General features: G+C 39.8%; 1 protein-coding gene and 1 long non-coding RNA gene across 2 annotated transcripts in view; both read left to right on the top strand.

The window, feature by feature from the left end:
* The window catches only part of LOC123619606 (uncharacterized), a 100,240-nt gene extending 82,308 nt beyond the window's left edge, over nt 1-17,932 (top strand). The window contains exon 5 of the long non-coding RNA XR_006728272.2: nt 13,424-17,932. This is a non-coding gene — a long non-coding RNA (uncharacterized LOC123619606). The remainder of the gene's footprint in view (nt 1-13,423) is intronic.
* Nucleotides 17,933-18,096: 164 nt separating this feature from the next.
* Nucleotides 18,097-19,954, top strand: LOC105076682 (olfactory receptor 2D3-like). The gene is given in 2 exon segments (XM_010964945.2): nt 18,097-19,655; nt 19,657-19,954. Coding segments are annotated over 2 exon segments (921 nt in total). The 5' UTR covers nt 18,097-19,032.
* The last annotated feature ends 1,372 nt before the right edge of the window (nt 19,955-21,326 follow it).

Raw genomic sequence — 21,326 nt, 5'->3', positions numbered from 1 at the left:
GTTGTGGGACACAGTGGGGCAGCCAGTCGGTGACATGGTGATGTGTGGGTTTGTAGAAGAATTTACCAGATAAAGTATGGAAATAGAAAGGAGTTTATTAGGGTGCGCTGTCATGGACAATAGCAGACCACACAGACAAGCGATGCTGTGTGAGTGCCAAGGCCAAGAACAACGGAAAAGTTTAATAGTTATGCTGCTACAGGCAACAGTGGACCACACTGGCAAGGGGTGTCTGTGTGAGCACCTAGGGCCAGTTTTTGGGGTAGTTTATAAGGTCAGGTCACAGGGTTCCTGATCGGCTTGTGCATGAGTTGCTGATTAGTTGTAGGTAAGGTAAGAGCTTTAGGGTCCGTGAAAGGCAGTGGGGTTTGACTCTGATAAGGTAGGCGTTACCTGAGGCTATTAGTTTGTTAGGGGAAATACACCCAGTAAAGAATGTCAGACAGCCCAGGAATGGGGGTTGTTGGACTTTGAAAACATCATTTGGCCCAACATTCCTCCCTGACAGATTGGCAGGGACAAATCTTTGGAACAGGGGCGAAGGCCTCTTCTTCTGTATCTACCTCCTGCTGAACTCTGGGCATTGTGCCATCCCTGCCTATCGTGGCAATCTTTTTGGGGTTATGGAGCATCAACATCCTGACAGCCTCAAAGGTGAGAGCAGGAGACATCAGTGGCATCCAAGGGCTGCATCACCAGGATGTTGGCTTGGTTCATGGTGGCAGTTGGGTGTATTTATTCCTAAGTTCAGGAATCTTGGACTTCAAAGAGAGACAATCATTTTTGTAAGAGGAATACAACACAAAAGTAGGCGGATGCCAAGATAAATAGCTTAACCCAGTAAAACAGAGGATATTTGAGAATGTCTGAAAATAAAGACCTTATCCCTTCAGAGATCTAGGAAAAGGCATTGGAGAACCAGGCAGAGACCTGTTCAGTGACTACTTTTCTGTAAGCATTGACATACCTGACTCATTGTGGGTAAGAGTGTAGCACTCAGTATGTATAACTGTGAATGGGCCCCTTTGGGTGGGATGTTAAAAGCCATGTGGTTTTGTAAGACAGCTTTCCTTAATAGCCAAAGTAGATGTCACCATTAATGATCTTAGTGTTTTTCTGGATATAAGGAGATGCAAGAATTTGGGTTCATAAAATCTCCTCAAAATGTCTATCTGAAGGCCTCTTTTGCCAGTTTCCCCAGAGTACAGAGTGCCTCATTCTTGATTTCCACCCTGAACTTTCAGGCTGCGCTGAAGGTCAGCAACTTTACTTAATCCTTGTGGAGGCAGATGGCAAGTGCCCTCTTGATCATGTAGTTGACCATGGCTTGGAAAGCATTTCATGACCATTTCATCCCATGGTGCTAGGAGTGCTCATTCCTAGGTCAGGCGAGGATTTTGTTGATAAGCCACTCAATGTGCTATTACTGGACTAGGCCTTATTTACAGTAGCAAAAATCTCTGGACCACCTGTCTTGCTGTCTGTTATGGGCCAGAAAAATATCCCTCTTTTTGCTCCTTCCTATATCTAGAGTTACACCATTATAATCAGAAATCTCCCATAGAACTGTATATCTGGTAACTGCTTCAAGTCATTACTTCTTGCTCTGATTGAGCTTGAGTAACTTTTTATGCCCAGAGTTAGAGAAAGTATTAATTAGCCAGCTCAGGGAATCTCACCTGTTGCCAAAAGATCAGCCCCTGTCCCTAAGGAGTCAGATTGAAACTCAGAGACAGGATCTTGGAGCTTAGAAGAAAAGAGAGAGCTTTATTACTTTGCCAGGCAAAGGGGACTCACAGCAGGCTAGTGCCTTCAAAACCGTGAACCCACCTTGGGGATGGGGTAGGATGATTATAATAGCCATAGCTCAAACAATAAAACATCGATAACAATCAACAGAATCATTTTCTTGTCATAAGACTTAGAGTTGTGTCATGGTGCCGCCAGGTGACCAATTCTGTTGAGACTAGTGGTTGTCACTTTTTCAATCTCTATCTCATGAGCACCTGGGGCATGGTCTTTTTTTTTTTTTTTTCCTCCCCTAATTTAGCTTATTTTGTAGGTTACAGTTCCGTGACCTTCTCTCTGGAGAAAGACTCAGAAACCAAGCATGATTATTACTTTCAATTACTGCAATAAAGTAGAAACAGTCAAATTAATAGCTTTCGTTTTAACAATGGGCCTGGAACTGTGAGTAGCAACCGATCAGTCAGATCAGTTCACCATTTTAAGCATAAAAATAAGCAATCTGCTAGCCTAAATGTGACCATTTTATTGATTCTCCTTCAAATCCCCACTGTCAGTTTCTCTCATTCCATTTCTTTGGAAATAGGGAGATGGGTGTTATATCTGTCTGACTGCTTCGTGCTGAACGGGGGCATTGTCTGGGAGTTTTTAATGGAACGAGCGAACCTGATCTTGTCATGTGGCTGGGGTTCAAAAAGAGCCTTAGTTGCTGTTTTCCACACCTTAGACAACAGAAAACAATTAATCTAAATATTACATATATACTTACTCTTATTAACAGAAGTGATAACAGTAACTGTAGAATTCCCATAAGGATGGATCTGAGACCTTGGGGTGAAAAGAGGCCAGAAAACCAAGTATCGACTTGAGATGTAACTTCTTGCACATACGCATCTGAATCCCCTCCATTATTTATTTGTTGTTTCATGTCCTCCGGAGCAGTTGTGATGTTCTTGGATTCATCTGGTATGAAAGTACAACAGGCAATATGGATAACAGCATGAGTTGCTCCTTGCATCACATATCAAGAGCCATTCGGTTTTGTAAGATGGCCCTTCTCATTAGTCACACCTCAGCGTTGAGCAGGGAGATTCCCCTTTGACTATCACTGAGGGCCTTCTGGGTGAATTTAGCTAAAGTCTCAATATGGAGGGTTACACTTTCCAAGCCTATGTTAGGTAATAAGCAGGTGATCATACCATTTGAAAACAGACTGGCTCTAGCAGGAACGAAGGTATGGCAGGTTAGCAATATGAGTGGAGGGCAGCGTTGTGTACCGATGATCCTGAGACCATGGAAACCCAAGGGTGCATCTTCCTATCCAACTGGGTGGCAACCAAGGCCAAAGATTATCTCCACATGGCCATAATGTGCCATTAGGGGCATTCCATGTCTGGTCTCTGTTCCCAATTTGTGGTGAGCCAATCAGTCTTTTTAAGAATAATAACATGAGTACAAGCTTCTAGAGTTATCCATCCCATATGTTGGGTGGAGCTCTTGGATGTTTCTAATAAATGATGTCATTGTTCTCAGCACAATGGAGCTGGCATGTTGAGTCTCCCAAACTCAGGAGTGAGCCAGCAATTGCCACCCCAAATTTGATTAAACCTTTCTTTTATTCTGTGGGGATTATCTAGGTTGGGATCCTGTTTATGTTCTTTTTGAAATTCCAGTAGGTACTCATTCGCTGTGTGACAGTCTCCCTATGGGAGAACGAAAAATTGTGGCCTGGTATTTCAAGAGTGTTATTAATGGGCCAGCCTAGGGGATCATAATTGGTAATTTGTTTTGCCTATTGTTCAGGTTTTAATGGATGGCTGGGGTCATACCAAAGTAGCATGGCCATTCTTTGAGCCTGAATATATTTAAATAATTCTTTCCAGTCAGTTCTCTGGAGAGGGGATACTCACCAAGTGAGACCAGAGTCTCCTGAGACTGGAAGTTGGCCACAGATCCAACAATTAAAACATTTAAATGAGTCTGCATATGAGAAGGCCCATTGCATGAAAACATTACTAGTTGTAAAAGGAAATTGCATAAGCATAAGAAAGACAAATTTAAGCAGAAACATTTTTCTTAAACAAATGTTTAAGTCCCCCTAAAGGTTGGATACTCCATTTCGTTGCGTCCGCAGGAGTTTCTGGTGTGTAGTTCTCTGGGGGCTTCTTGACTCGAGTGTGGTAGATCCACATTTTGATTCCGTAACATTTGAGAGATGAGTGAGTGGTGAGCAGTACGTCGTAGGGTCCCTTCCACTTCTCCTCAAGTTGTTGATCTGGTCCCTGTTCTTTCCAGACCTTTGTAGCACCTGGTCTCCCAGTTTAAATGGATGTAAAGGAGTGTCGTGCGGGAGCCCATGATTGGGTTAACAAATTGTAACAGACCCCAGCCGCCTGTCACCTTTAAGAAGAACAAATGTGCTTAGTAACTGCTTTGCAAGCAGACACCTGTGCAGCTGCACTCCTGTCTCCTTGCTGTAAAAAGCAGAGACAGTGCCTTGCTTGCATAGTTGAGGTTTTAGATAGCACTCGGCTCGTTGCAAAGCAATGACCCAGGCCCTCAGCTATAAACGCTGGACGTGCTTGCTGTTAGATAGTCTGTTATCCCCAAAACAAGGAACTGGCTAGTCTGGTGGTCTGCTTTGTAATTAATATACTAAAGAATGTATCTTGTTCCCCTCTCCCCATGACTTCCCTAAAGATAAACTAAGCCTTTATACTCATTGTGGATTCTACAATCTCTATCTCATCCTGTCTTTCTCTAAGTTCCTGCATACCATCACACAACTGTTAATGATTTTTTCCTTTGATTATACTCAATAAATGTGGGAGCATTTGGGAGGCTCATGGAGTTGGCTCCCAACTCCCTCTCGCTCTCTTGACTTTTTCCACAGAGTCTCAAGCAATTCATTCCATCTCGGTGGGACTTCTGCTGGCCAGAACTCACAGTGTCGAGCTGAGGTGGAGACCTGGAAGAAACAAACTCATGCGTAATAGTTAATATTTGAGCAATCTGCTGTACATAGTGCTTGACCCTGGTTTCCTGGGTCAGTTGCAAATTTTCCCTTTTGCTTTAGGGCTTAGAAATGGTCTCCCACAAATAATTTCATCTGAGCTTAAACCAAGCCTGCTTCTTGGGGCCACCCTTACCTGCAGCACAGCAATAGGCAATACCTTACCCCATTTTAGTTGTGTTTCTTGACATAACTTGGCTAAAGTCTTCTTGAGTGTATGATTCATTTTTTTCCTGTTTTTCCCATAGACTGAGGCCTCCATGCAGCGTGTAATTTCCATTCAGTTCCCAGATGTGTACTTACTTGCTGTGATGTTTCTGCAGTAAATGCTGGCCCATTGTCACTTTTGGAGGGTAGACTGAGGTCCGTACCAGGGGATGAGTTCTTTCAGAAGTATCTGAGTGACTTCTGTGGCCTTTTCCATGCGAGCTGGTAAAGCGTCAGTCCATCTTGAAAAAGTGTCTACAAAAATGAGCAAATAACGAAGGCTACCTGTGGTTCGAGGCACCTGAGTGAAGTCCATTTGCCAGTTGTCAAAAGGGTGGTCTCCGATGTACTGAGTTCCTTGAGGGAGATTTTTCTCAACAGACTTTGGGTTGTTTTTAACGCAAATTGGGTATCATTTAATGACTCACTGCATGGTTTGGTGAAGTTTGGGGCCTCTAATCCAAGGCTTAATTAAGTCCATTAAGGCATCCTTTCCATAGTGGGTATCATCATGTAAATGTTTGATTATGGGCCATACCAAAGTCTGAGGCAACAAGATCAGTCCAGTCCGTGGTCATTTATTTTCCAATTGTTGGAGGGGTCTGTTTTGTCAAATCCCCATTCAATGGCCCTTCTGTTATCTTCTTCTGAATAGGCTGGTATTGAGTTAAATTTAACTGAGGAATTAGCACCTCTGGTTTGGGGGTAAATATCCCTGGAGAGCAGCTGCTTTTGCCACCCAATCTGCCATATAGTTTCCTGGGGACACATAGGATGTAAGCTTCTGGTGTCTAGGGCAATGCATTACAGAAACAGCCTTTGGTTCAGTTATGGCCTGTAGGAGGGCCAATATATCCTCAGGGTGTTTAATTTATTTCCTGAGGTTAAGAGGCCCCTCTCTTTCCAAATTGCTCCATGGGCATGGACCACCATAAAAGTATATTTAGAGTCTGTGTAATTCTTAACCCTTTTTCCTTTTGATACTAGGAAGGCCTGGGTCAGTGCTCAGCCTTCTGGGCAGGGATGCCTGAAGGCAGTGCAAAAGCCTCAGTTATCTGGGACTTGGTGGTTTCTAGGTAACCAGCTTTGCATTGTCCATTTTTTATGTAGCTGCTCCTGTCTATAAATAGTTCCCGGTGGAGTTTTGGGAGAGGCTTGTCAGTTAAATCTAATCTGCTTGAATAAACAGTTTCTAGTGTTCCTAGGCAATCATGATCTAATTTATTGCTTTCAGGTTCTGCTGTGGGTGTTGGCAACAGAGTGGCTGGGTTTAAGGTCATCATAGTCCTCAAGGTGACGTTTGGGTTGTCTAGTAAAGTTTCTTGATATTTTCCCATTCTTCCCGCAGTGAGCCAGTATCTCCCTTTCTGCTCTAGTAATACCGTGACCTGATGAGGCACATAAATCACAACGATTTGCCCAAGGGTGAACTTTTCTGCTTCCTGCAGCAGGTCACAGGTGGCTGCAACTGCTCGGAGGCAAGGGGCCATCCTTTTACTCTACTGTCCAGCTGTTTGGACAAGTATGCAACTGGGTGAGGGAAAGTTCCAAGCACCTGGATTAAGACACCCAGTGCTATCCCCTGCTGCTAATTCCTTCTTTAGGCCTGGCAACACCAATGCTGGGCTGAGAGCAATCGAGTCTTAAGAGTGGTGAATGCCTGCTGACATTCCCCAGTCAATACCAAGGGCTCTGTGTCTGTGCCTTTTAGATCGTTGTAAAGGGGTTTGGCCATCAGTCCAAAATTAGCTATTCAAATTCCACAAAATCCGGCCATTCCCAAGAATCCTCGCAACCGCTTTTTGTTTCTAGGGACCTTTAAGTTTCAGATGCTATCTTGCGGTCGTGTAAGAGATTGTGAGATCCTTGGCATATCTTGAACCCTAGGTAATTTACTTGCTTCTTGCAAATTTGGGCTCTATTAGGAAATACTTTATATCCACAACAAGCCAAGAAATTAAGTACCGTTACGGTATTTTCCTTACAATGATCAAGGTCTAAGCTTGCAATTAACAAATCATTCACATATTGTAAGAGAACCCTTGATTCAGGTGTAGATTTCAAAGATCCAGAGCAAGTGTTTTATTAAAGATGGTAGGGGAATTTTTAAAACCCTGGGGAAGCACAGTCCAGCAGTATTGAGTCTTGACCCTGGTGTTAGGGTCTTGCCATTCAAAGGCAAATAATAATTGTGACTTTTTCCCAAGAGGTATGCAAAAGAAGGCATCCTTTAAATAGAGGGCTGTAAAATATTCAAATTCTCCAGGAATTGTAGTCAACAGAGTATATGGATTTGGCACTGTTGGATCAATGTCTTGGACAATGTCATTGATGGCCCTCAAGTCCTGCACAAACCGATACTCTTCAGAATGAGATTTCTTAACTGGCAATATTGGGGTATCATAAGATGATCTTCATGGCTTAATCAGTCTATAGTGCCTCCTGGTCCTATAGTAGTGCCTCTCATGATGGAACAAAATTAAAAGTTTAAAAAAATAAAACTCAATTGTAGCCTGTATATAAACTCAAAATACTGCTATTGGGAAGAGAGTAGGTGGGGAAGCAAGAGGCGGCATAACTGAGCACAAGGCTTACCTATTAATGACAGGATGTCAATGAATAATATTGATAATGATATTGATCATGATAAAATAATGGAACTTATAAACCTAATGTTGATAAACCTATGGAAGAGTGGTGAAAGCATGCTATTCAGAGATAACAGTAGTCACCACCAAAAGAAAGATTGAATTAAAAGGGGTAATTTTGTGAGAGAAGGGTCAAAGTAATGTTCTGTGTGCTTTAATTTTTAACTGTATTCGTGAATTATTTTATTAAACAAATTGCAAATAAATATTTAAAAATATTTTTAAAGTGTTAACCCTCTCCCTTACAAATTAAGGTTTAAAAACTACTATGCTTCATGCTGCTGACTGTGCAGTAAGAGGGCCATGCTCATACACTGTATGTGACTAAGTTGGTGCAGTAGCTGTAGAAAATTATTTGGAAATATATTTATATTTATATTCATACCCTTTGACTCCTGTATTTCAATTTTAGTAATTTAAGGGAATGAAATAAAATGAGCACTAAGATCTATCATGAAGATGATTTTTACAACATTATTCATAATCTGTATATTTTGGAAACAACAGAAGGTCTTTTTTTTTTACAGTAGGATCTTGCTGTTTATTTATTTTATATATAATAGTTAGTATTTGCAAATCTCGAACTCCCAATTTAAAATTTACAACTCCCATTTACAATTATGCTCACATCTAATATCAAGATGAGTTCCGTTCCAGGAAAGTCAAATGTTTTGATAGTGTTGGATAGCAGAGGACAGCCTAAAGGCATTAAAACTGGGATGAGGAGATTAGGATAGAAAAGATCCCTGGAAAGGAGATGGAGGAGCTTTTCAGGGATAGCCTTGTATGCTGTTAAGAGTGGAAAGGATTGGTCCATAGCTAGGATATGGTAACTTCAGTGGATCCAGAATAAATCAAGGAAATAATTACCTGGAGTTTTTGAAACATCAATCATTAGAGTGACATCTAAAATTGATTCAAGCATTCTGGTCCAAGATGGTGGCATAGGAAGACCTTGAACTCACCTCCTCCCATGTATACACTGAATCTACACTTACATGTAGAACAATTTCTCCTAAAGAAGAACTGAGGGCTGATTGAACAGCTTCTGCACAACAAACAATAGAGAGACTCACAGAGATGGGTAGGAGAGACAGAGACACAGTAGTGATGTGACATGGTGACCTCCAGTAGGGAGGGATATTACTGAGGGTCTGTGAACAGACTCACCTACCAGGGGGCACAGGAAAAAAACAGCAGTTTAAAGGGCAACTAGACTACACATGAAAGAAATCCACTTACTAACCCTAGAGCATCTGCAAACAGATGCAAAACTGCTAGAGTTCTCTCTGGGGTCAGAGGCACTAGAGAGCACCATCTTTCCTCCTCCGCCTTGGTATTGTGAGTGGGAACATGGTCCAAGCACTCTAGCCAGTCTGCCAGTGCTGCCCCAGCACACCCTAGGCTCCTGGCCCAGCTGTCCTGCCAAGGAGGCCCTGGGACCCCCTAAACCCTTGTCCACCAGGGCAGCCATGGCATGTCATGCCCTAGGCTCCCTGGTCCATCCTCACTCTGGTTCCGGCTATCCTGCCAAGAAGGCCCCAACCCTTAGATCCTGCACAGGAGGGACAAGTGCCCTAAATGTCTGGCCCTAAAAACCATTGGCAATTATGTTCAGGAAAGCCATAGAACTGTAGGGGATGAAAAGCTCTCTCTTAAGGGAGTTAGAGTTAATTCACTTACCCCAAGACTCAATCCCCAGTACCTCTCTTAGAAAAGAAAAGAAAAGAAAAGAAAAGAAAAGAAAAGAAAAGAAAAGAAAAGAAAAGAAAAGAAAAGAAAAGAAAAGAAAAAATTCTCACTGGTAAATCTCACTGGTAAAGACATATACATAGTAAAGGTAGTGGATAAATCACTTAATAAGGCCACTTTGAAGGTTAAAAGACAAAAGTAGTAAAATCAGCTATAACTACAATAAATAGTTAAGGGATACACAAAATGAAAAGGTGTAAAATATGATGTTAAAAATATAAAATGTTGGGAGGAGTAGAAATGTAGTGCTTTTGGAATGCATTTGAAATTAAATGATTATCAGCTTAAAAGAAACTGATATATATTTTCAGTATATATGAATATATATATATATATATATATTCATAAACCTCATGGTAATCCCAAATCAAAAACCTACAAAAGATACACGAAAAATGAAGGAAAAGGAACCCGTACATAAGACTTAGAAAAGAAATCAAACTGCAAGAGAAGAGACCAAGAGAATAAGAAAGTAACAATGAAGAACTACAAAACAACCAGAAAACAATTAACAAAACGGAAGTCAGTACATGTCTATCAATAAGCACTTTAAATCTAAATAGATGAAATGCTCTAATCAAAAGACACTGGGTGAGTGAATGGATAAAAAATCAAGACTCATCTATATTATGCCTACAGGACTTCACATCTATATACACACAGAGACTGAAAGTAAAGGTATGGAGGAAAAGATACTTCATGCAAATGGAAATAAAAAGAAAGCTGGGGTGACAATACTCATATAAAACAAAATAGGCTTTAAAACAAAATCTGTAACAAAATGAAATGACAGACCCACAGCTAACATTTATACTCAACTGTGTAAAGCTGAAACCATTTCCTCTAAGATCAGGACCAAGACCAGGATGCCCACACTAGCCACTTCTATTCTTCAAAAAGCAGGGGAAGCTGGTCACTCACCTGCTGTCTCTTTCCCAATGAGGGGAACTCTTTTTAGCTGGAGACTTCCTTCTTGATGCTGAACAGTGCCAGCTTGGGGGATGGCAGGCAAAATAAAGCTGCTCTTCTTTTCTTTTTTGTATGGATATTCTCAAAATTTCTGTTCCACTCTGTTGCTGAGGTTTCTTAAGTGGACCCCAGAGCTTTCCCAGCACTGTTTTTGCTTATGGACAGTTGCCTAATTATTGATCTTTGTGGGAGGATGGAGACTGGAATCTCCTAGGTGATGTCACCATTAGATTCTTTCCTCTAGTTTCCACCTCTCTGCTGAAAATTTCCATATGTTGGTGCATGTCGTTCTTGTTTTCCCCCACAGCCTATTATTTTGGGGGCCCAGTCTTCCTCTCAGGCTCTGCCACTGCTGCTCAGTGCTCTTGTCTGATCTTCTCCTGGAGGTTCCAGCTTTTATTTGATTTTTGACTATTTGGTTGTCTTCTTCCCTCTGCACTTTGATTGCTTCAAGAAACATAATTTTTATATTTGTGATGAAAAGGACACTCTAGATTTCTATAAATACGAGGAATTTAGAACTTCAACTATTAAATTTATTTTGGCATTTGTCTTACTTGTAACTTATCATTGCAACTCAGACAAAATATGGATTCAAATGCAAGGAGTGCTTTGTTTTTAAAAATTGTATTTTTTTTTCAAACCAATCTATCATCGTACAAAGATTTTTGATAATATACAGATGGTAAACATTTTCAAGCATCTATTTATAAAAATGATCTTTTTACTGTTACTTTACTCGGAACATTAATTTAATTTTCCTCAGTGTTAAAATGTTGTATCAGTCAACATCCTGCCTGGGAAATTTGAATGCTTCAAAAAATTTAATGAAGCAATTGCTTATAGAGGTAAGAACAGAATTAAGGAAATCACCAAGGGATATTTAGACATACAGAGATGCAACAGCAGGAAGCAATTACTAACCTAAGTTAGAAGGGGAAAGGGAGAAAATTATGTAGTACTATATTCCAGAGAGCAATGCAGTCTGCAAGAGGGACCTACTGCAAGAGTTGGGACATAGATGCTCTCAGAAAACGGGAAGCGAGCAGGGAAAAAATACTCAGTCTCTGTTTCTACTTCTGTTTTGTCCCCTACTGGCATTTCCCATTGTCTCCATCCAATTGAGAGCCAGCCAGCAAGGGAACCCAGTGATAGATTCCTTAGAGATCAGCCTTCTAGATCAGGGCAGAATGTAGAAGGACTTTAGAATGTTTCAGTGTAAGTAGGTGAATGACAGAAACCAGTATAATCATCTTTTCCTTAAAGGGAGATTTTACAACTATTTATTTTGTTATACAAATCTCTTGTGCCATCCTAGGGGCATCCACTGCTCCTCCAAACAAAAGTCATCAAATTTTTGTTTTGTTTTTGGTACTTTGCAAGCTAAGTTACCAATCATTCTTTGTGTTGTGCAAATGTTTTAAGGTTGCTTGCCATCACATAAATACTTGTAAAGACTCTACAATATGCTGAAGGTTTCTATTTCTAAAAATCTTCATATTGATGACATATTATGGAAACCTGTACATTCTGACTTAAAGTGACTTAAAGATACTTTGCTTCAGTATCTTTGTCATCAATGATACGCTGAATGAATTGCACGTGAGTTGCTATTTCCCTAATTTATTTCTGAATTCCTCCTATTTTTAAATTGGCATACAGATTAGATTTTTAGAAAATGAATTTCATGAATTATAATTTAAATATGATAAAATAAACCTATTTAAAACATATAGTTAAATTAGTTTTGACAAATGTATTCACCTATGTAACCAGCTCCACAGTTAAGGTATATAATATTTCTCTGACATCAGATAATTCCCTTGTGCCCTTTTGCTGTCAGTTCCTATACACTGATCCCCAAGTAACTACTGACCCAATTCATAAAACTACTACACCGGTCCCCAAATAATTATGGACCCTAGAATTTCATAAAAAGGGAATCTTACAGTATGAACTCTTGTTTAATTCATTTGTTCAGTACAACATTTTTGAGATTCAACCATTGTGTTGCATTTATCAATAGTTTATTATTTTCTGGTGAGTAGTATTCTATTAAATGGATGCTGCATAGGAATACATCACAGTTTATTTGTGCATTCATCTATTGGTACACATTTGGGTTCTCCCCCAAGATTTTGGCTAGTTTGAATAAAGCTGGTAAGAATAATCATAAGTTTTTGTGTGAGCAAAGGCTTTCATTTCTGTTGGGTACCTAGGAATAGAATTGCTGGGTTGAATAACATATGTTGGATTCCATATGCTCATTTAAAATTTGGTCTCTTTAATAGAATTTGAAACCAAGAGAGACACAAAGATTCCAATCTGTGTCTAGAAGCATAATATAAAGGGCTTCAGAGGATCTTAACAAAGTCAGACTCATGGGAGTGCACTGTTTACTTCAGCTCTCAGGACCTTAATTTTAATAACTTCCTCTCAGAAAAAGCCACTGTTCAGGCCTTTAGAGAATTTAGGTTGGTGTCTTCGAGACAAGTGGCAAAGCTTTAGGATGGGGAAATATTCTGTCTAGGAATAAAAGTCCTGCGAGAAATGCCAAGTGGGATTTGTATCTTCAGGCTGCAGATTTCACCATCCTGTTTTTAACCCATGACCCACCCCCTCACCAGTGACTCTACTGCTCTGTACTTAGCTCAGCTCAGCCCAGCAGGTGAGAGTGGAGAATGTGTCAAGGGGGCTGCATCTCTTCAGGAGTTTCTGCAGAGTCTCTAAAGAATTGGCTTTTCTTCTTCAGCACCACCTTCCTACCTGCCTGCCTCCTTCCTTCCTTCCTTCCTTCCTTCCTTCCTTCCTTCCTTCCTTCCTTCCTTCCCTCCTCCCTCCTTTCTTCTTTGCAGAGGCCTTATCTTTAACTCTCCTCACATAAAACTCAGTATAGAAATCCTGTTTCAAGATGCCTGCAGGGATCAGATTCTACATGGAGGAAAAAAATGAGTATTTTCACCCTAAAATCTCTAATGTGATAATCTCCCGCATTAACCTTATCTTCCAAAAACTGGACTCTGTCAGATACTGACCATCCTTTACTGACTTTGTGTCCCATCCTTTCATATTTTTCCCATAACCACAGGCAGGAAGCTACAGGAAACCTGTGGCCCTGGGTCTAGAAATTGAGATGAATACGTCAGCTGTTTGAGGAGTTTTGCTGCTGTAAGGCCCAATACCTTGCCCTATCACCTCTGTCACAACTCATATGGGAGGTAGGAGCTTTGCCCACTTTGTAATCTTTGCTTCTTCTTGAGCTCAGGGTGGGAAGGAAAAAGACCTATTGTTTTTACAACTTTACTTACTCCCATGCCCAGGTAAGCATGCCTCATCTTTCCTGCTGGTCATTTCTGTGGGTTCACTGCTAATAGATATCGTGTCTTATATACTTACCTCACATTTTGTTGTTCCTGGTTGAATAAGTGTTCGTGTTGTGGTATATGAGTGAAAATATGTTTAAATTTGTATATGTGATAATGAGGGATATACATTTATTGATTATCTCAACAGATATTTATTGAAAAACTTATCTGTGTCAAGCAATGGGGATATGAAACTGATGGTATTTATCTTCAAATAATTCATGAAATAGAAAAAGACAGAGTGGCTTGAAAATAAGTATATATTGTATGATAGAAAATATGTATTAATAGTGGCGGGAATGAAATCTAGAGGAGCAGAAAAACAGAAAATAACTTAGCTTAATGGAGTCCATGAAAGCTTGGGTGAAGATATTAGAGCAGATTATTGAAGGATGACTAGGAGTTTATCTAGTTGGTAAAGCAAGAAGTGAAGTTCAATACAAGAAAGGGTCCAGGCAAATGCACAGCTTTATGTCACTTTACCTATGAGGGGCATGAGTTAAGAGTTAGGGAGTGGGGAGAGATGGCATTGCAGGCCTCTGTAGTCAGGCAGAGATGCTCTAGGACTGCAGGGATCAGATTCTATGCAGAAGGAAAAAAATTAGTACTCTTACCCTAAAATCTCTAGGGTGATAATCTCCCACATTAACTTTATCTTCCAACAACCGGACTCTGTCTGATACCCACCGTCCTTTACTGACTCTGTGTCCCATCCCTTCATAGTTTCCTCATAACCACAGGCAGGAAGCTACAAGAAATGATTATGCATTTGACTATAAACAATGGAGAGTTGTTGAATTGGGGTTTAATGGGGAATGCAAAATAATACAATTAGCATTTTCTAAAGATTATTTTATTATTTGAAAGAGCAGTACAGGAGGCAGAGAGATCATAAGAGGTATGACAAGTAGAAAGCATGGGGCCAGAAAATAGTGGTGCTAGGAATAGAGAGGAGAGAGATTTGAGATCTTCTGAGATAAAATCCAGGGGCCATTTAAATTGTCCTGTTGATGGAAAGAAAAAGAAGGAAGAGAAAATGACTCTCGTTTTCAGCCTGAGAGAGTGACTTAGTAGACATAACAATATAAGGGGAAAAAGGAGCATTTATTTAGAAAATAAGTGGTAGAAAAAATAGAGATGTGTAACAGTTTCAATTTTGGTCATCTTAAATTGGAAGTTAAATGAGAAAATGCATGTAAAGTGATTGGTTCATATGTGTGCATGAAGTAATACATATTTATTATTATTTTAGATAATTAAAATGTCATGTACCAAATAATAACTGTGTTTTTATGAATTATTTCATTTAATCTCTATAGTAAAGAGAGAAATTAGATACTAATATCCTTATATTACAGATGCAGAAACTAAAGCTTATGTGCCTTAAATGACTTGCTCAAGATGATCTATTTATTAATTTACAGAGCTCAGATTCAAACCAAGTTGTCCACAAGATTTATTCCATTGCTGTGAAAGTCATCATTATAATCATTACTTTTGTCATTATTATTTCTATTATATATATAAGGGAACTGTCAGTGAGGTCCAGTAGAAAGTCTGATATGTGAATCAGGACTCTGAAAGAAAAAAACCTCAGTTGCATATAGAGATTTAGGAAATATCAACAACTAAATGATAGCTGAAGTCAGAGGAGCAGATGAGGTCATGCGGAGAGAGGGTGTAAGCTCAGAAAGTGAAGGGAAAAGGAAAATGCCAATATTAAATAATAGGCAAAAGGAAAAATATGATAAAGGAAAAGAAAAGGAGATGTCATCAGAAGATAAAAGGTCTAAGAGCAGGCAAGGGAGAATACAGCTTCAAGAGTATCTCTAGTTTTAAATATGACTGCGTGATCAAGCAAGAAAACCAAAGGCAAAATCAATAATCTTGGGCATTGAAAGGTCACTTTGAATTGTGCAGAGCAGACTTATCAGAGAAATTAAAAACACTATTTTGAGAAGCTTAGAGAGGAGGGTAAGAAGATAAATATATTTATTCCTTTGTTGAAGGAAAAGCCAAAAGCACAGGAGATAGGGAAGGTCAAAGAAAAAAAAGAGGTTATGTAATTGTTGGGAAAATAGCCAGAGAAGAAATACTTGGAGTTAGGAACACAAGGGAATACTCTTATTATAGCTGAGACAACTCTTCCCCTGAGGGGAAATGATGGATTATTGTATGTTTGTAGGGATCTGTGTCTGGAGAGGTAAGCGGTTGAACCTGTTTATGTTGTCTTGCATTTCTCTGTGATGTGATCAAAGAGAAACTCCTGGTTGATGAGGTTGAACTGAGCTGAGTTAGGGCAGGGAGCTTGAGAAGAATAATGTTCCCCTGGCTATGATGGGAATACTGGAATGACACAAGGAAAAAGTAAAGAAAAGAAGCCAATATTGGTGGAAGCACTGGCTGTAATAAGAAACTTTTGCATTTGTTGTGCTTTTTCTCAAATTTACCCTAACAACTGGAATATACATGAGACCAAATAAAGTTAATAAATGACTTCAGATTCAGGAAGTTATATTTAGATTTAACAGAACCAAATGGAGAAGAGTTTTGAGGAGTGTCAAACAGTGGCCAAAACAATTAAGAATGCACCTTAAAAAAAAAAAAAGAATGCACCTGAAAAGGGTCATATTAGGTGAGTAGCAAATTATGAAAGATTTTGGAATGGCAGTTTCAGTAGAGTCATAGGAATAGGAGTTATAGCGGAAATGGATAAAAAGAGAAACAATGGATGAGAACTTTTAGTCATAAATGAAAGAAAAGAAATGATTGAAAAGTTTGGCAGCAAAATGAAAAGAAAAATTGGGCAGTGGCTAGAAGGAATAGCAGGACCAAAGAAAGTCTGTGTGTGTGTGTGTGTGTGTGTGTGTGTGTGTGTGTGTGTGTTTTAATATAAAGGATGTTTTAACATATTTGGGTATAATAAATGGAGGTAAAACCAAAATCAAGAAAAGCAAAAGAAATTCAACTTGTATTGACAGCTCCAGAAAACAGAAAAAGAAGCTTTCTGCCTTTGTCACCATTTCTTTAAAAGTAATGATGCTTTTTTAGAATATGACACTTGATGATTGCCCCTTGAATAAGTGAAGCAACAAACATGTAGTCAGATGCCTATCTTTGTGGCCAAAGAATCTGGTGTCCTAATTAGTTTTTTTTCTTATCCCAAGACCAAAAAAGAATTCTTTGTACTTTCTGTTAAATTATTTTTTTTGCCACTGTGTGTGTTCTCTTCATCAGATTTTTGCATTGGAGTCTGGCACGTGTTGTAAAATAAAGTGGAAAATATACAGCTGATTTGGATATTTGTTGGCTATCTTTTTATTTTTTTATTGAGGTATAGTCAGTTTACAATGTTGCATCAATTTTATTGGCTATCTTTTTTAAATCCTTTTTTCTTTGCTCAAAATTCCCTGATTTTTTTGTGGATATGTATTTTTGCAGGAAATCTGACCCTATTCTACATCCGACTTTCCTTCAGTACCTTTGGTGGGAATGTTGTTGCAAAGAAACTATTTTTATTGTTAGATGAGAGCAAGAAATCACATAGCCCTCATACTTGCTAGGATGCAGTTGACAATGAAGACTATGTAGGAGGCTATAACGTGGAGTGTTTGGATAGAATTTCACTTGAAGCCAGCCTTGCTATGGATTTTAGGTAATTTAAATCTATCAATTACCACTGTTACCAGTGTTAGTAGTAGCATGCTCTACTACCCTCAGACAAGGCCCTCGACACAATAGTTAGGATCCTATATCTCTCACGAAGTCTTCTACATGGCAAATCTAATCCAGAAATCTGAGTCTTAAAGGTAAAGGTGTGATAACTGTATAGTCACCAATGGCACCAGATTCAAACTGACCTTTGATGCATGTTGGCTTTGCTAGCGCTCAGTAAATGTTCATTGTTATCATCAGACACAGCTGGGGCTCCCTGGCTGAAGAAGGCAGCCTAGCCATAGTGCCTTCATCAGACTTCCATCTCACGTCCCATACTTTTATAGTCCTAGAAAGCAGAGCCTAAGAGCTTGCGTGCAGGTAGTTTATTTTAAAAGTGATTTCAGGAACTTGGGAAAGAAAGCAGTAAGAGTGAGACAGGAAACAATTAAACACAAATAAAGCGTGGATTATTGGAGCTGTTTCTGTAGACCATGCATTCTCTGTGGGGGCAATATAGACCCCAAGGTTCTTGGAAAGAGAAAGAAATCTTAGATATTGCAATGGTTTGTGAGCCTCCAAAGGGGAGTACATAAATAGATATACAGTATATCTGTGCCATTAAAATTTCATGAGGAATGAATTAGGGAAAAAATTCTAAAAAGCTCTTTAGGGGAAACAATAGTTGTAGTAGTCATGGTGGTGGTGGTGGTGGTGGTGGTGGTAAACACGGCCTGGACAATGGGGGCTTAATCCTAAGAACCCAACTTCTGAGAAGCATACAGAGTGCATCCCAGAGATGGCTGGTGCATTTATTCATCAACTCCCATTGCCCATTGGTTGGGCAGTGGCTGCCTTTCAGGCATTAACTTGCTCAGACTTCCAGCACCCTGAGCAGAATGCTTAAAGACAGGCAGGAGCTCTCTGAGGTAGCACGTTAGTGCTGCCAGGGGAATCAGAACCGCCCACCATAGCTGAAGCTAAGATCAGGGGCAAGCTGAGATTGTGTCATGGGGCTGTGAAATATGCTAATACCCAGTTCAGAAGTTCAAGCTCTTGCTTGGTCCTGGCTTTGTTCACTACAACAAGGCCCTGGGCATGAAAATCTCATTATATTTCATTTATTAAGTTCATTCATATTTTATACTACTTTTTATCATGTGAAATATTTGTACAAGTGTCAGGATATAGTCCATGGACATTGACATTGACCTCTATTTTTTTTTAAATTTTGAAATATAAAAGCCAAAGTGTTTTTTTATTGACTAAAGAAGTTCACTTCATTCTTAGACTGCTAATCCAGGTGAGTACAAAATATTTATTGGGAAGAAAAAATGAAATTGAACCAAAGACAATTCCCTTAATGCATCTTCACAGTAATTTAGCAATATACAAATTATGTTGACATCAGGATTAGTCAAGAAGCCATTTATAGTATGATACTCAGCCTACCAAGTGGATCAAGCAAGGAAAAACGTGTAAAAAGCAAGGAAAAACCTATGTAAATTGGTGAAAACAACAACATGCATCCTAATGCTAACTGGCACCTGTTAGGAAGCAGCTGAAAGCAAATAGTCCACCAAGGTTAACATTGCGCTTGTTTATAAAGCTTGTGAAATCAAACATTCAGAATGCATCTGCTCTCTTTCTAATGGCAGGTAAACAACAATAAACATCAATGGGAGAAGGAAACCAAACTTTTGTGGCTGAATTTATCTTGCTGGGATTATCGCAGGATCCAAAGATTCAGATCTTGCTGTTCTGTGTTTTCCTGATTGTTTACCTTCTCTCTGTATTTGGAAACCTGCTCATTATAATCCTTATCCAAACTGATTCTCAACTTCACACTCCCATGTACTTTTTCCTCAAAAACTTGTCCTTTGCTGACCTTTGTTTCTCTACAAGCATCGTTCCCCAGATGTTGGCCCACTTCCTGGTAAAAAAGAAAACCATTTCCTTTGCTGGGTGCTCACTCCAGTTAGTTGTCTTCCTCCTGGTAGGGTGTACGGAGTGTGCACTGCTGGCGGTGATGTCCTATGACCGCTATGTGGCTGTCTGCAAGCCCCTGCACTATTCTACTATCATGACCCAGAGGGTTTGTGTCCAGTTGGCCATAGTGTCCTGGATCAGTGGGGCATTTGTCTGTTCAGTGGACAGTGCATTTACACTGTGTCTGCCCTACCAGGGACAGAATGTAATTAATCATTATTTTTGTGAACCTCCTGCCCTCCTGAAGCTGGCTTCGGCTGACACCTACGATGCTGAGGTGGCCCTCTTTGCCATGGGTGTAATTATTCTCTTGGCCTGTCTCCCTCATCCTGGTCTCCTACTGGAATATTATCTCCACTGTGATTCGGATGCAGTCAGGGGAGGGGAGACTCAAGGTCTTCTCTACTTGTGGCTCCCATCTCACTGTTGTGGTTCTCTACTATGGCTCTGGAATATTTGCCTACATGAGACCCAATTCCAAGACAATGAGTGAAAAGGATAAGGTCATCTCTGTGTTCTATTCTGTTATGACTTCCATGTTGAACCCCATGATTTACAGCCTGAGGAACAAGGATGTGAAAGGGGCTCTGAGGAAGCTGGCGGGCCGATAGTCCATGTTCAGAGGCAGTGATTTCTGACATTTTCAAAAAAGTACTTAGGGCGTTGTGATTGACAACAATAGATCTACTAGCCCCAGGTGACCTTTCCTCTCTTTGTTTTATTTCTCTTCAGTTGATTTTCTTCCCTACAGGTATTCATTAAATGCCTGCTCTGCGCGAACAGCGCACCCAGAACCTCACAATACAAGTAAAACAGTGTCTTTCTGAAAATAACTTGAAATCCACAGGATAACACAAATATAAAGGTAATTGTTTTAAAGGTTAAATAAAGAAGGAATATTTTAAGATGAAATAAAAATACTGTAGGGATCAAAAGCAAGGACAATAGCTTATTTGAAGATCAGGAATGTTTTGTGAAAGTGACTCTACTGAAAAGAGGTCGATTTATTAGTAGGGGATATGATTTCAGCGAGCAGCAATGGGGCAGAGAAAATGCCTAGAGAAAACTATTTCAGGAAGAAATGTCTGTGTGCGTGAGTGTGTCTGTTGTCTGAGACAGGCAAAGCTTATCTGTGTGAAATTCTCTGCCAATAGCACTGACTGATTCCTGCTCACTCTCTGACTAAACACCACTTTATCTCAGGCCAGTCTCATCCGTCTCCTAATCGTTTTCCACACCCTCCTCATCCTTCTCTCTGCAGTCTCACACTCAACCAATACATTGTGGGAGTGCTTTCAAATGTATTGCTCTTGTTTCTTTTCTGAAAGCGGGGGAGGTGAGATCCACACTAAGAAATAAACTTAAACGTTTCCTTTTCTGATTACAGAAGGAATAATATGAGAAGTATTTTAAAAATACAAATAAAATCACATCTAATCCCCCACTCGAGAAGTAAGTCCTGCCAACATTTTGATTTTTATCCTGTCAGAATTCTCTGTTTCTCTCTCTTTTTTTACATACGAGAGCATACAGTGATGGTGAGGTAGTAAGACTTAAAATTGCTCCATGCACACAAGGAACAAGGATTAGGCTCATTGCTTTGAATGGGGCTTCTTTTCCCTCACACATTCCACCAAGCCCCCAGTGAAAGGAATCTGAGTAACATTGCTGCCAGACTGCTTTCTAGTACTATGGATGTATAAAAAGCTGTTAGCCCAAGAAGGTTGGAGAAAGACAACATAACATTTAGACCAAATATAGAAACTTTAGTTTAATTTGATGACCGGGACAGGAGTTACAAAAATGCCATTATAAGATTTGGTACTAAAAGTGGCTGGTGTGAACAACCACCAAAAATATTTGGGGGCAGGAAAAAGTAATCACTGAACTGGGGTGAGGATGGAAAGAGAGATTCTTCCAGTGGGAAAAGAGTGGACACCAGTTAGACTGAATTAGGGTCTACCCTAAAGGCCTCCTTTTAAC

Source organism: Camelus bactrianus, chromosome 10, assembly GCF_048773025.1.
Source record: "Camelus bactrianus isolate YW-2024 breed Bactrian camel chromosome 10, ASM4877302v1, whole genome shotgun sequence".
Taxonomy (NCBI): domain Eukaryota; kingdom Metazoa; phylum Chordata; class Mammalia; order Artiodactyla; family Camelidae; genus Camelus; species Camelus bactrianus.
Note: the sequence above shows the minus strand (reverse complement) of the source record. Positions and strands in the feature narration are given on the sequence as shown.